Source organism: Calonectris borealis, chromosome 1, assembly GCF_964195595.1.
Source record: "Calonectris borealis chromosome 1, bCalBor7.hap1.2, whole genome shotgun sequence".
Taxonomy (NCBI): Eukaryota; Metazoa; Chordata; class Aves; order Procellariiformes; family Procellariidae; genus Calonectris; species Calonectris borealis.
Window position 1 is genome coordinate 143,723,500 of NC_134312.1, and position 15,830 is coordinate 143,739,329.

The following is a 15,830-nucleotide window of genomic DNA, read 5'->3' on the forward strand; positions in this document are numbered from 1 at the left end:
TCAAGGTGTGTGATGTGTATATGATGTGTCAGTTTAGACACGCAACTGCAGCATGCTGACCATGACTGGCCTGTCCACTGGCTCAGGAAACAGTGCAGACATGTGAGCAACCACCAGTCCATAGGCATGCAACTTTTTTTGGGAAAAAGTGTATCAGAGGAAGTCCAAACAGGAGTTTTGTTTTTTTCCCTCCGTATACTTCATTGGCTGCTTGGTACAGTCAAAGCAGCAAAACAATTTCTCTGAACATTTGTTTTTTTAGGGTGTGGGGGAATCAACAAAGACCTGGTCAGCCTCATTTCATTATTTGAGTCCGTGCCCAGCTGCTGCAGGATGTAACACCTCGCTTTGTCTGAAAAGCGAGCAAGCACTCAGAACACATTACTCACACGCTGCAGCTCCTGGCAAAGTCACCTTCATGCCATGTAACTCGCAGGTAGGGAACACTGCACGGTGACTGCAGCTTGCGAGGGAACTCTCCAAAACCACTTGCCCCAACTCCTGCAATACCCTGTCGATATCTACAGGGCGAGAGCCTACTTGGGCATAAACCCTGCACAGTAGCTTATGAACAATGCCCCGTTGCTTTTAAGGATGAGAAGGACCATTACAGCCTTGTGATTCGATTTTGATATCACAAAACATGACAAAAGGCCAATTTTTCCCTACTGAGGCTACCTTCTCCCTATGCTCCGCCTACAATCAAAGGAGCAGGAGGCTGCTGTAGATGGCTACTGAGAAGACTACCTCAGGCTTCTCTAGTGTCCAGCTTAATGTGCAAATGCAATTAGTGTTCAAGCCGCAACTGCAGAAAGTGACTTTCTGGTGCCTTCTCCAAATGTTTCTCACTCCAGTAATCTGTAATTCTGCTTCCAAGAACTGGGTGGGTTAGGGCAGGCTGTGCTTGACCAAATGATTTCAAGAACTAGCAGGAGGCATGCAATAAGAACTTCCCCAATGTGTAACTGAATGACTTGGCTGCATCATTCTCCCTCTCAGTTGTCATCTCAGGGCCTGCCCTGTAAAGAGCATCACTGGGCTCCAGCCAGTCATCAAGCTACAAAATTATTTCACGTAACTTAAAATCAAAATTTAGAGGAAATAAAAAATTAATATCCTTTTTCATGCCAAACTCCTCAAGGCTCAGACAGGATTTCTCCTGCAACTCTGAAAAGACTAGCCACAAGGAGACAATTTAGTCTGTTTATACTATATCAATTCCCCAGGAATAAAAATGATAGAATCATAGAATCATTAAGGTTGGAAAAGACCTCTAAGATCATCGAGTCCAACCGTCAACCCAACACCACCATGCCCACTACACCATGTCCCCAAGTGCCTCAATGCAGGTAACAGAGCTTAGTACAGTGATCAGTTTTATTTTGCAGGAATCCAAGTACAAATTCAGATTTGCTTTTGTCAGATACAGTGTTAAAATTGGAAAGAATGAAAAAATCTGAAGCAGACACACTGCACATTTCTTTCGTGTGTTATTTCTTGTTGGAACAGGTGTTGATTTCTTTCTCTCCCTACCAGAGCCAAAGGCAAGCCCTAATCAGGCTGCTAGGTTTACAATCCATTCACACACAAGGTGTATCATCAGTGATTCTCCCGACAATGTATCAGCTTACAAAAAAGTTGGCTGCCTTAACTAAAAGCTAAGTTGATGATTGTCTTCTAAGAAGAGAATATCACATTTTTCCACTTATTCTATCTTGTTAGGTACATAATGGAGATACTATTATTTTCTTCCTAAAACAGCATCATAGAGTTTTCCAGTCCTCTTGACTTGAACCTCTCCGAAGCCAGCTGCCTCAAGGAGCTTGCTGTACTCTGCTGCTGTTCGCTCTTTTCCTTCCGTCTGCACCAACATATTCATCGAATACAGTTGGGTTTCTAAAGGCCCACTTTTATCTTCATTCAGAAGCGATTCAACCAGCAGCACTCCACCGCCTGGTTGGGGAAAGAGAAATAAAAGACATGCTGAGCTTTGAGAAGACGAGATATTTTTCAGTTGAGTTATTAGATCCTAACCTTTAGTTTCAGGAAGAAGAAGCCTCTATGTTAAGTCATATTTCAGCATCACAGAAGACAATGAACTAGCAAAAGAATCGGAGAGTGTCTCTGCCTGGCTACTGAGGTACTGATGTACTGGGGTTGAAGGGGGTGCTACAGCTAGGTTAGAAATTCCCGTTTCCCCAAGCTGAAACCCACAGGGTTTACTGGGTTTTACTGATTCTGCTGAAAACTTGGCTCTATAGGCAGTATTTTCAAAGTTAAGGGTTCAATGTGATGCTTAATGGGATTTTTACTATGACGTATACACGCGTCTGCTTAAACAATTCCCCAAATCCCCAGTCCTTATACCTAAATATCTTGAAAGAGGAGTCCCTGTGGAGGAGGCAACTAGAACTGGAAGCCAGACAATGAGAACTTACACCAGGCACTATTTGGCTCAGCTGCACGCAGCTGGCTTAGGAAAGCAAAATACTAAACCAAGAAACCCCTGCACTGAAACTCTGCCACCCAAAGTGCACATCGAGACTGGTGTGCTTCACATAACTGAAGGGCAAGAGTCTCCCTGCTCTTCAAGAACTCACACCTACCCGGTTTGCAAGCCTTGTGGACTTTTGCCAGCAGCTGCCTACATCTGTCGTCATCCCAATCATGCAGTATCTTGGATAAAATATACAGTTCAGCTTCTGGAATTGAATCGCTAAAGAAGTCTCCTGTAAAGCAAGAACACGTGTATTACACAAAACTCCCAAAACACAGAGTGCTGACTTAAGCAAATATTTTCAGTTCTGTCCAGTTCTAAAGACTCTGGGCTTGCCATGTCCATCACCCACATCAGAGAGCACCAGAGTTACCAGGCAAAAGTCCTCTGTGGCACTGCATAGGGAATTTTGTTCTTGTTCAGTCTCAAGAAGGTCTGAAATGTTTAAAAGCAAAAGCTCATCTGAAACAGCCTTTGATGCACAGGAAAGCATTTGAGTTTAAGTTTCAAAGACCAGCAGTAACCACAGAGCTACATCATAAATCCATAAGGAAAAAAACCACATCTCGCCTCCTAGCACTAGCTTCAACATCATGCCTTTTGTTCAGCACCTGGTGTACTGCATTCAGATTTTTATCTCTGCATCTTACTTTGTCATTTCCACTGGCACACGTAACATTTCCTGTGTTTCTCCATCTTTGTTTTTATGTACTCCCTTCCTTCCTCAAGGCTTCTTTCCTCTCTCTGAGCTTCAAGCAATATTAAGTCATTCCAACGCTTTGAAGGCTTTTGTAAACATTAAAAATTAGATCTCCTGACACTCATTTTCATCATAGATGGTGCAAAGACCATGCAAGGTCTATGGACTGGGCCAGAGGAATATGGGCAAGCTCACCCACATTCAAAGCCTGAAATATGTTAGGACTTGAAAGTCAATCAATCGTGACCAGAGAAGGAAAATCCCTTGCTCAGAGCAGGCCTGGCATTCCGCACATCTGCCAGGAGGCCTGCACAGGGTAAAAGGGAGTGTTAGGAAGATTTATAACATGGCATGGCAGTTTTTCAAAATTGCAGGACTTTTTCAAAATTGCAGGGCCGAGGCCAACTGTATGAGGTTCAACAAGGCCAAGTGCCGGGTCCTGCACTTCGGCCACAACAACCCCAGGCAACGCTACAGGCTTGGGGAAGAGTGGCTGGAAAGCTGCCTGGAGGAAAAGGACCTGGGGGTGCTGATTGACAGCCGGCTGAACATGAGCCGGCAGTGTGCCCAGGTGGCCAAGAAGGCCAATGGCATCCTGGCCTGTATCAGGAATAGTGTGGCCAGCAGGAGCACGGAGGTGATCGTGCCCCTGTATTCAGCACTGGTGAGGCCGCACCTTGAATACTGTGTTCAGTTTTGGGCCCCTCACTACAAGAAGGACATGGAGGTGCTGGAGCGTGTCCAGAGAAGGGCAATGAAGCTGGTGAAGGGCCTGGAGCACAAGTCTTACGAGGAGCGACTGAGGGAACTGGGACTGTTTAGTCTGGAGAAGAGGAGGCTGAGAGGAGACCTCATCGTGCTCTACAACTACCTGAAAGGAGGTTGTAGCGAGGTGGGTGTTGGTCTCTTCTCCCAAGTAACAAGCGATAGGACAAGAGGAAATAGCCTCGAGTTGGGCCAAGGGAGGTTTAGATTGGACATTAGGAGAAATTTCCTTACTGAAAGAGTGGTCAGGCCTTGGACCAGGCTGCCCAGAGAAGTGGTGGAGTCACTATCCCTGGAAGTATTTAAAAGACGTGTAGATGAGGCCCTTAGGGACATGGTTTAGTGGACATGGTGTGTTGGGTTGACGGTTGGACATGATGATCTTAGAGGTCTTTTCCAACCTGTATGATTCTATGACTTTTTTTTTGTTAAAGTACCCTTGTTCTGAAGAAATCAAATAGTTCTGTTCAGGAGTAAAGAGCTTCTGAGTTGCTGAATAACCGAGTCGTGTCTCTGAGAGATGGTAGCTGCAGGTGCACAACTGGGACAGCCCTGCAGTAGCAATGAATTGCAGACCTGGGCTGGGGAAGCTGCAATCTGGGATGCTCTGGCCACGTAAGGGGCAGCTGGAGACCTGAGCATCCAGTATGGTACCTCTGAGCAGGGACAAGGGGCTCAGGAGCAACAGCTGTGACAACACTACACTGCTGTCTGCACCTACCTTCATGAAAAGCGATCCGACGCTCCTCAGGGGGAATAAATTGCTCTTTGGCCACTTGCACAACTTTCGGAAGGTCATAAATTGTGACCGTGGAATTCGGGTACAAAGAAACACACTCCCGGGCCAAAGCCCCTCCACCTCCTTTGGGGAGAGCAAAAGAAGGTCAGCGCTGACACAAAACCAACCTGTTCAGCAACACCCCCATGAAGCGATGCAGGCAATGGTGCATTCAGGCTTATGGCAGCTGCCAAGGTACATTTGCTCCCCACGTGTTGCTGAAAGGCAAGAGGAGGGGCAGGAGAGGCCACCGTCTCCATATGCTCTGTAGGAAGCCCCCGGGCCCCCAGCACCCAGGCCTATGGGGTCAGACCCAGCCCTTACAGCTCTTAGGCATCCCCTCAGCCAGACCCAGCTGTGGATGTTGGAAGGTGGGAAATGGAAAAGAGAGCCACTAAACCAGGCACTGGGGAAGCAGTGATGGAGCCCGCGAGGGAACCTGACCCGTCCATGAGTCCTGGCAATGCTCAGCGGTGCTGGGACAGCGGGGCGCTGCAGGGTAAAAGGCTGCAGACAATATCTCAACGACACTGACTGAAGGGGAGGAGGGAAAGAGTCTGGCACTGGAAGAATGTATCAAACAAACAAGAAAAAAAATGCCAAACCTGCCATTTCACAAGGGGATGGGCCACTACTCAAACAAATGAGACCCTGTAGAAAAAAGCATTCAGCGTCCTAATGCTCTCACCACTCTCACGTTTCTCTTTTTAGCCCAACCAAATCAGTAAAACACTCCCTTTACTGCTGACAAGATTCTGAGATATGTCCTGCTTTCCATTGCTTTGTCCATCATATAACATAGGAGTTATTCTTCTTTTCAGAGCTTGTAAATGAAGACAGTTCAGAGGCTTGTTAAAGAAGATCTGCTGATGCTCACCTCCCAGGTCATAGATCTGCGTGAAAGGGGAAAGGTCAAATGCAGCAAGAACATCTCTGCCACATATACTCCATACTGAGTTCTGGCCAGCCATGAATTTCAGCATTTCTTCTTCTGATCTAGTAATGCAAACAGACACAGCACGTAGAAAAAGTAACTTATAATACTCTTGGTGATTCGTATCATATAACTGTTATTAAAAGTTTTAGCTTAAACACTAAACTCTGTTTTTATTGCCACTGAATACATTCTCTTTGCATATAAACCTACCTTGAGTCTTACTGTAGCAGAAGGGTACAGCTATGCATTCATACATTTAAATAGGGAATTAAGAGTAGCAAAGTCCAACAGTGTATCATGCTGCTAATTCTCAGGTTTCCAAGGGATTTTTTGCCTTCATCTACCATTGCCTCTGTGCATGAGACCTGTGATATGTTTTTCAGAATAGGAAATTATATACTTCTATTCAAAATATCAGTGTCCCAGTAATGGATATTATTGAGAAAGGAAAACATTGCATGATGGTTCTGATGACTGGGATTCTCACATCATCATTTTTAATTGTCCTGAGCCATAATTAAAAACATTAATTTTATCTACAATAAGAAGAATAAAATTTCTATAAATATACTAATGATTACCTGTACATTGCTCCAAAAGGGTCTTTAGATGAAATGCCAAAAGCTCTTTCATATTGGTTTCTTCCTTCCCTAAAATAGCAACCAAAAAAAGCATATGAGTGCGGATTTCTTTTTCTTTCACCCAAACAAACCTCGGGGCTGTAGTTTTGGCTAGTTCATCACTGTGGAAGGTGCTCAACTCTGCACAGAATATATGCCAGCCTGTTTGTAATGGCTGTAAAGGCACCCTCACTTGCCACCCCAAAATACACTGATATATTTCTCAACCTTTCACAAGAATTACTGGTTCTGTTCAAGGCCAGGTTGGATGGGGCTTTGAGCAACCTGATCTAGCAGAAGGTATGTCTGCCCATGGCAGGGGGCTTGGACTAGATGACTTTTAATGTCCCTTACAACCCAAACCATTCTATGATTCTATGATTTATGGGAACACATCTCAGGTAAAGGTGCGAGACTGGTGCAATCATCACCATCACACACACCATGTTTGATCATCAGTTGCAAGGACTGGAACAAGGGAGACTCCAGTCCCATATTAAACTATTGCTATACACCTTTGCAACAGAAGTGTTGCAAGGCCATCATTACTCATCATTTACTTTGTTGATGCTTCCTCAAGTAAGAGCCACTGTAATGATCAAGTGCTTTCCTGAAGGTCAAACAAACAGAAATCTTATTCCTAGATCATCTCTACCATCAGAAGGAAAAGGAAAACAAGAACACACACAAATGGAAAACAAGAAAAAACAAGAACACATATTAGCTGGGCTAACAGCCAAAATGATCTGTTGGATTTTCTTTCTGAGAAAGCCAGCCAGCGTCTTCATTGTGCCCTTCCCCAGAAACACCACTCTCAGAGCAGCCACACAGATGTCGCAAGGCAGTCTGCAACAGACAGCACACAACACTCCTCCTTACCTCACAGCATCGGCCAGGTAGTGCCAGCACAAGTAGACTGTATTGGAGTAATACATCATAATATGATACTGAGACTTGGGACTTGATTTTGTAAGGTAGATGTTGGAAATTTCTGTGTTTCTGTAAAGGGCTAAAGGGTGAAATAAATACATTTACTAACATGTATGATATGCCACCTCACCAAGCCTATCATACAGCATGGTACTTATCACCAGAAGATGTCTATATGACCAAAGACACAACACATTGCTTCTACAATCAATTCTTCCACTGCAATGAGCAGTGGGTGAGGGCTGCTGAAATGTGTGTTGCCCCATTCAATGTGAGTAAACACTACCTACCTACACTTACTCCAGCAACAAACATTTCTTTCAAGAACAGCAGGAATGCCTTACGAGTTTCATTTACCTATAGGCTTCTATCAGAGGAAGCTTTTGGTATGCTCTATTTAAACGAGAAGCCCTTGCAGACAAGTCTTTTTTTCCCCAATCAACAAGGTCAGCAAGCGGGAGACAAGTCCCCAAAACATCATGCCAACCATAACTACCCTCTCTCAGTTCACTAGGGCAGGACCTACTGCAGACAGATGAATGCCCAAAGGACTCACAGAAATCCCCCCCTGCTTCCTCCAATGCATCTGCAGTGGCATCACTCATCCACAGGACTGGCATATAAAAGGAATATAAAAGATAGATCCTGCTCTCCCTAAACTCATTGGGCAAATACTGTAAGCCCTAAAACAGGGCAAGGCAACACAAGCCAGAGCAGGAGACACAACTTGTATGACTCTGGCTAGTCCTGACCAGCTGCCTGATGGACACAGATCCCTTCTGACCACGTGGACTCAACATCTCTGATCCAAGGGCAAACTTACTCTCAGATCAGCAACCTAACAAAATACTTCACACAGTGGTAAAACCACAAAAAAAAAAAAAAAAAAAATCAAGATGTGTTTTTAAATCATGTTGTTGCCCATCCACCCTGGCATTTTGTTTTAAGGTTTAAAATCATATACCTCAGAGTTTTCTTGAGACCAGCTCTGCAGAGACTCTGAATATCTTCTCCAAGGTCACCTGAGGCTCTTGCACAATGAAGTTTAGGGATATAGAGCCCCTCACCTGGGTTTTACTTTACACCTTTAATCATGCTGACATTTGCTGCTTCTCTTTCAGCTGAAGAGGGGATGGCGTTCTCAAGCAATTCTCTCGTCCTTCCAGCTACAGTAACTGGCCTAACACTAGATATCACCTCTCCCCACAGATCTCACCTCAGTTTCAAAAACATCAGAGGTTTAAGACTTTTAGTTTCTTCCCCTTCTTCTGCCTTTATTACCTCCTTCTTGTGTCAGCTCTACTGCCAAGAGCTTCAATCCCACACAGGCATCCAGCAGTCTTTCCATCCCCGTGGTGCTGGTACCCAAGTGCGCAGCAATGGCATCTGAAGACAGAGGCTCTCCTGACTCCAGCAGAAGATCAAACACCCCCAACTCACAGGCAGTGAACATAACCTGGGGTAAGGAAAGGTGGGAGCGAGGGATCAGGTGAAAGCATCAAAGCCTATTGCATTTCTAGAGCTGCTTTGTTGGAGAAAATACACACACAATAATATTTTTTTCGTGTAAAATCATATTTCATATAATCAAGTCTAATGATTAAACTGAAGTTTCTCTGAACACCGGTAATACCATACAGTGCTTGTAGTGCACCTTTTTTCACTTCTTTTCCTTTTCTGGCGAAGCCAGACAATGTTTTTGGCTCACAAAGGTTCACATTTACAGACCAGGTTTCGGGTGTGAACATTCCTGCCTCTTCCTTAGTTTCAGAGCACATTCTCACAGTCTCTCTTGCATTTTGCCTGGAGAAAGGCAAGACTGTGGTGGTGGGTTTTCCTGTTGCTGTTTCTGTTCTTTAACTAAAGATGCTCCAGTGAACCCTGGAGACTCTCCTGTGGCTTGCAGCAGGGGGCAATATCCCACCCTATGGACCCTATTTTCAGGGACTGATGTGCATGACTACAGTGGTGTCTCTGAGGCAGGGAGGTTCCTCTCAGCCAAAAGGAGTGCCTCATTCGGGCCAGCAGAATTGCCCTGTCTTTTCATAGAGAAGGAAGCTATGTAACATCTCCAGGAACAACCCTCAACCTTCAGACAGACATATGTAACCATACATAAGAAAAAACATCCTTCTTTAGCTGTACACAGTCAAATTTACAAGTATTAGCCTACTTCTCTAGCCACACAAACACTCCTAAAACAGTAACAAAAGCATCAACTCAGTTGACTGCCTGTATGTACAATGATTTGATAAAGTCCATGGGAAGCTCCTTTTACCCTCAGTAAGAACATGGTTTAACCAAAGTTGAGATTGTTTCTCAAAACCCAGTGTTAATTTGGAAAGCATTGGACACTCCTCTTTCCCACCAGCAAAAGGATTTTTCATTATCCATTTTTCCTCTCTTTAATGTCAGCTCTGCCTTTCAGGAGCCTTATGATGCAGCAGTATTTGCACAACCCAAAGAGCATTCCTTCCGTTACCATGTTGGCCAGAGGTGCAGCAAGGGACAAGATGAAAGGTAACTAAACAGTAAATGAGGAAAAAAAATCTCCACTGCACTGGATATTATAATTTTATGCCCATGTCCTTACACACACAGAAAGGCAAATAACATCAGTAAACAATAAAGAAAGTGGAACTACTAGTTCTACCTTTGTGCCTTAATCAAATGCTGTTTGGAAAAAACAGTCATTATACCAGACTCTTTCTTTCACTTGAAAAGGGGCAACACACAGAAGTTCTCAAGCTCAGCCTTCTGCATAATACATACAGACAAACCATGGGAGAGGGAAGGAAATTCTTTAAGAAGATATTTGAAAAATCTTATCCTTTGCATGTTTTAACAGGGAGAGAAAAAGGCAATTCAAGTCAGATCTCTGTTTCTCAAACTCCAAAAATGAAAAGTGGGAAGAAATCCCACCACTGAAGGAACCTTCCACGTTTGAGGCACAGTCAGACAGCAAGCCCTCAGCTATAAACCCCGGTGTTTTTTATAAAGTCTCATGCAGAGACAAGGTCTGCTCATCCAAGCCCCCAAAGGCCAGAGAGGTCTCAATAAATGCTAAGTCTATCCTGAAGGGTCAGGTCGCTTTCAAACCCTTTTTCTTTTCAAATTTCCTTCCTGCCTAGATGAGCAGACAGGATGCTTTCATATGAGATGGTTTTCATTCCAAAGACTTACATCCAGGACCTAAAGTGAGATTCTTGAATATTTCTGTCTGCGTACTCTTGGACATCTATCCAAGACTGAGTTATATTTCTTACCTTTGAGACTAAAAATCCACTGCTGTATTGCAAGATGACTTGAGGATAGTCAAGGTCTTCTGTGGAACTCATTTTTATTTCTGGACTGAGGCACAGATTCTCTGGTCCTCTTAATTTAAATAAGCTGCTTTCCACCAGGCACAGAGCATACCAGCTGATCCACTTAATCTTATTGCTTCTGAGAAACACATTGGTTACAAAACATGTTAGTTAAGTTATTTGGCTTCAATGGGTCTTTCTACCAGGTTCAGCTGTTTCTTTGGCTCTTCCATCATCAGGTACAAGGCTGTTGTAGCATACATGCACAGCCTTTATCACAACATGGCAGCCCTACCATCTCTCTCTCTATTGCACCTCTCTCCCCTGTCTCTCTCCGTTGCCTCTCTTACATCTTCCTTCCGGCAACAATCACATGTCTGCTCACAATTCCCTTCACCTGTTTCTGTTCTTGAATCAGCTGGTACTCATTAGGCCACCTCTTAATTCTTCTCCACATGTCCCCCTTTTTTGTTTATGGTTTTGTAGCATTGCCAAAGTCCTATCCGAAACTCCCGATTCCAGAATTCTTCTCCACATCACCCCCTTTTTTGTTCTCAATTGCCAAATTGTTCATTATGTTCACTAGAACAAGTTCATATTCAAGTGAAACCTGTGACCCATATTCTTTTATTGATTTGCATACCTCCTTAATCACCTCATATGGTAGACGAACTTAACATTTCTAATTCTTTTTCCTATTCTCCATAACCCATATTCTTCTATTGATTTGTGTACCTCCTTAATCTAATTCTTTTTCCTATTCTCCATAATTCTTTTTCCTATTCTCCTTAATCTAATTCTTTTTAACCCATATTCTTTTATTGATTTGCATCCCTCCTTACACAGACTTAACATTTCTAATTCTTTTTCTTATTCTCCATCACACAGTTCACTTTCCTCTAGAACATCACTGATATGTGTGTGTGTGGGTACAAATCCCGGCAGCAGATCTTCTTGGGGGGGGGGGAGGGTGGAAACAAATGGTGCTTTAGCCTCTATCACTGCAAAACTTCATCCGCCGTTGGCGCAAGTTCAAATGAACCTTTCTTATCTTTTGATTTTCCCTCCAGAATTGCTGCCATTACGTTCGCTAGAACAAGTTCATCTTTAGCCTCTGTCTCTGTAAAGCTTCATCCACCGTTGGCGCAAGTTCAAATGAATCTTTCTTATCTTTTGATTTTCCCTCCAGAACTGCTGAATCAGTCACGCTTTGCAACACCTGCTCTGCAGGACACAACTTCTGCAAAGCTGCATACACACAATATTCCTTCTAGAACTTCTAATTGCAAAGTTTTCCTCTTCTGCAGTTCTTCTACTGAGATGCCGACTGCCCCATGACCAATGTATAAAGTTCATATAACTTCCCCGTGGCTGCTCACCTCTGTATCCGTTTCCTTTCAACAGCTTTTTTCTTTTATCCCGTTTCCTTTCAACGGCTTTTTTTCTTTTATCCCGTTTCCTTTCAACGGCTTTTTTTCTTTTATCCCGTTTCCTTTCAACAGCTTTTTTTCTTTTATCCCGTTTCCTTTCAACGGCTTTTTTTCTTTTATCCCGTTTCCTTTCAACGGCTTTTTTTCTTTTATCCCGTTTCCTTTCAACGGCTTTTATTCTGTTTCAACAGCTTCTACCCCGTTTCCTTTCAACGGCTTTTTTCCTGTTTCTTTTCAACAGCTTTTGCAGTTCAGCGGGGCTCACCACCGGATATTTCTATTTACTTTCTCCAAGACCTTCTTTCTTCAGGTTTATCTCTTTCAGTCCCTGTTTGGGCACCAATTGTTGCAGCATACGTGCACAGCCTTTATCATAACAGGGCAGCCCTACCATCTCTCTCTCTATTGCACCTCTCTCCCCTGTCTCTCTCCGTTGCCTCTCTTATATCTTCCTTCCAGCAACAATCACATGTCTGCTCACAATTCCCTTCACCTGTTTCTGTTCTTGAATCAGCTGGTACTCATTAGGCCACCTCTTAATTCTTCTCCACACAAGGCTAAAGCAGCAGTGCGGATTAAAACTTCTATTGTCAGTTCAGCAGTCGGTTAACACGCTGGTACTTCAGAAGCGCTTGAAAGCTTGTAACAAGCAAAATAGATATCATTACAGAGCAGCATCAAGAACCTGTGCGATGCACCAGGAGTTCATAAACCAAAGCAGAGTCTTACTCGGGGCTTGTTCAAAAGCAGCTGTACTCCATCAGGCTGGCATTTTGATGTTGGAAGACTTCCCAAGAATAGAAGTCCTTACATACGTCAGTGAGCCCAATGATGTGACCCCAGAAGAAAGACGACAGTTTGGCAACACAATTCTTCAAGTGAAATGTGGACATTCCCAGGGGTTTAAGAGTGAAGGAATATCAGCTCAGCTCAAAGCGGTTACGGCATACTCCTGGCCAAGCCTGGCATCTCCCACGGCCCTAATTCCATGGTAGGTAGGTAGGTATGCACAGCACTTACCTTCACCATGCTGAAACAGAGACTTGTTCAGCTTCAGGCTCTGGGTCATGTATCCAGGATCTCAGACCTTACCCATGCAAGGAAAATGACTGGCATAACTACTACATAGCAGGCAAGAGCTGCCGAGGAAATAATCTGAGGAGCTGAAGGAGAAGAAAGCATCCCACCACAGACTGTGCCTGGAATAATTTCCACTGAGGTGTGGAAAACCTGGGTGTGCTTCCCTGGCCTGGTTTGCAAGCCATGCCCATGGAAAGGAGAAAAGAAACATGTAGCCAGAGGGGAGCTGAAACTTGCTGTGATGGGCACAGGTCCAGGTGACCCTGGGGCTGGCAGTAGGGTACACGCCATCCCTAAGTGCAGAGGCAGCCAGTCCGAAGAGAAGCTGTAAGAGTCTGTTTGTTGTGCTGCTTTGTCACAGTGACTAGTTTGCTCTGACTATGGTTACTCAGGTGAAGTCTACAAGGAATTAAATCTACCCTTGTTCCTTTTCCGCATTTTGCAGGTCCCCCAATATACTGGCTTAGAGAGCAATGCCTGTTTGATAGCAGCACCACAGAAGGGGTATCCTACTTGTGCTTTGCCATGTTTTGGTAGAAGCAGAGTGCTGAGGGATGACAAAACGTTCTACGTTTTCCAGCTGGCTGCTGCAGTCTTCCTCCCCTTCTCTGCAAAACTAACCAGGGCCGTGCAGAAAGTCCTTGGGAAGAAACAATGAAATGACTGCCAAGTGCCAGATGTGGCATGGATTTCAACTTCATACAGAACATACCTCATAGGTATTTCATCTGAAAATTAAAACCCTAGATAACTTTCCTGAAACCTCTCTGCCCCACTGTCCACTGCTCCAGCTTGTAAATGCCTGCCATCTTGCCCATCATGCCTTTTCGGGCAAATGCTGCAACTCTCAGGTGAGAAAAGTCCCTTTCCATCAAGGAAAGACTCACAGTTTTTATATCATACATTTAGTGACCTTTCAGGCAACAACATTAAATGAGACCTGACTTAGGTAATACAGTGATGGCAAAACTTTACAAAATAGCATTTTTTCAGTTTTCTCCATGCTTCAATGATTAAGTTAATGGGCAAAACTTGAGCAATACAGTGATCAACACGCAGCTCAGTATTTTGTGTACATTAGTGTGGTGTATGTTTAAAGACTGCACTTTACAACTTGGTCCCAACACAATATTTTAATGTTCTTTTCCTTTCCTAGGAAGTAGGGTTGTATTTATACGCTGCTGCTGAAGGTTAGTTCTGTGCTTCTCTTTTGAACCTGCCTCATTTTAGAAAAAACAGGCCAGTATAAAGTTCTCCACACGTTCTTTCTGACTATTTTGTGGATGCAGTGAAACTTTCTCAACTGAAAGTTGTATAATCCTTCTGTGAATCTGTATTTTCCACTCAGATCCTTACATTTCAGACAAAAGATGTTGTATTTTTTTTAGCCACTAGTGAAATAGCAACCTACTTTAAGAGTTAGTTGTTAAAGCTAGCTAAGCAGATGTCACAGTTAGCAGCCTTTTCCCTCTCTGTACACAGCTCAGAAACAGTTACCTGTTCCTCAGGTTCTAACATCATGAGGTCTCCTGTGTTACCAGAACACCAGGTCCGAACATGCAAAGGTTACAGCAAGCACCAAACAGTAGAAACACTTAGACCTCCTCATCTGGCCAACATAGCCTGTAAATATAGTGCTATTGTCTTGCTAGTGCACCAGACTTCACTGTTCAGTACAGGTTAGACACTAACATTCTGTTTACTATGTACTGTGGAGGCTGGAGGTCACAACACACCTCTCTGCCAGAGTGACTGTGAATCTGTGTAGCTTGCATTTAACAAGACACCATTTCTCTGAAGGAAAAGCCTGGACAGCAGGTTTCAAGAACACAGCTACATTCATAATGGACATCTTCCCCTGCTATCCCCACCTCAAGGAGAGCGCACGAGCTCAGTTTCTATCTAGGAACTCCCGTTTGCACATGCACTAAGTGCGAGTCTGCAGAGTTCATTCACCTGCACAAATCTAGACCCACTCTTAGTGAACAGGCTACAGCTTTTTTGGTTCCTCAGATCCATTCCAAAGACAGTTCTATGGGAAAAGAAAGCTCAAAAACTTCTTGCTAAGTCTCCATCCATACAGATAACCAGGTCAACTTCTTTCCCTCAATAGCTTTCCTTCTCCTCTAATTAAAATAGGAAAATAAACTGTACATATATAAATATCACTAGTCAAAGATAAATCTAGTTAGCCAAAAGATTAGAAAGGTGTAGGAAACTAAAAATATTTCTCTGCTAAAGGCCAGTTCTGCCTGCCTGCTACTGAGAAACAAATTGGTGCAATTTTGCCCAAGCATAAAGATTTCCCATCCCCGGGATCATAACAGCTATTCAGATCCAGGCCATCAGCCACACTGAAAGCAAATGCTCGCCACACTGAAGCACACATTTTCTTCCGTTAAGCTAAACAAAACAACTCTAGGAAGAACTAGCTGCTGCTCACCAGCTTACAGACCACTTTCCTCAAACAACTCAGCCACAGATTGGTAATTGGATATTACAGTGACATTTAGTACAGCTGCATTAAAGATTCATGAGTATGAAAATGCTCAACCCTTGATTCTTGTAGTTTTGACTAAATAACAGACAGTTATGTGCACAACTGTAGACTAGCATGTCCTAATGGGCCATACATTCACTTCAATTAAGGCAAAGTTATAGGGTACAAGAGGCTCTGGAAATAAAATGACCACACAGTTAATTAAACCCACTTGAAGTACTTTTTCAGTTATGACTAAATCTGTCTGTTGAAGACACCAGATGTAATCGTCTAATGGGATTACTACCA

At 43.6% G+C, this 15,830-nt stretch overlaps 2 protein-coding genes across 5 annotated transcripts in view; both read right to left on the minus strand.

Annotated features, from left to right (window-relative positions):
• Positions 1-15,830, minus strand: part of ASMT (acetylserotonin O-methyltransferase) — a 22,141-nt gene continuing 6,311 nt past the window's right edge. For 2 of the 4 annotated variants that reach the window (XM_075134052.1, XM_075134045.1), the window contains exons 2-8: positions 8,509-8,683; positions 7,177-7,306; positions 6,259-6,327; positions 5,618-5,736; positions 4,684-4,824; positions 2,607-2,729; positions 1-1,953 (exon numbers count right to left, since the gene is read on the minus strand). In XM_075134052.1, the coding sequence (XP_074990153.1) occupies positions 1,742-1,953; positions 2,607-2,729; positions 4,684-4,824; positions 5,618-5,736; positions 6,259-6,327; positions 7,177-7,306; positions 8,509-8,680 (966 nt within the window). In that variant the 5' untranslated portion in view covers positions 8,681-8,683 and the 3' untranslated portion in view covers positions 1-1,741. Of the gene's footprint in view, positions 1,954-2,606; positions 2,730-4,683; positions 4,825-5,617; positions 5,737-6,258; positions 6,328-7,176; positions 7,307-8,508; positions 8,684-10,493; positions 10,786-15,830 lie in introns of those variants that run through there. The other 2 variants (XM_075134037.1, XM_075134059.1) reach the window with 2 other exon arrangements.
• Positions 8,597-15,830, minus strand: part of AKAP17A (A-kinase anchoring protein 17A) — a 23,318-nt gene continuing 16,084 nt past the window's right edge. Inside the window, exon 5 of the mRNA XM_075134024.1 lies at positions 8,597-8,683. Within this exon, the coding sequence (XP_074990125.1) occupies positions 8,664-8,683 (20 nt within the window). The 3' untranslated portion in view covers positions 8,597-8,663. The remainder of the gene's footprint in view (positions 8,684-15,830) is intronic.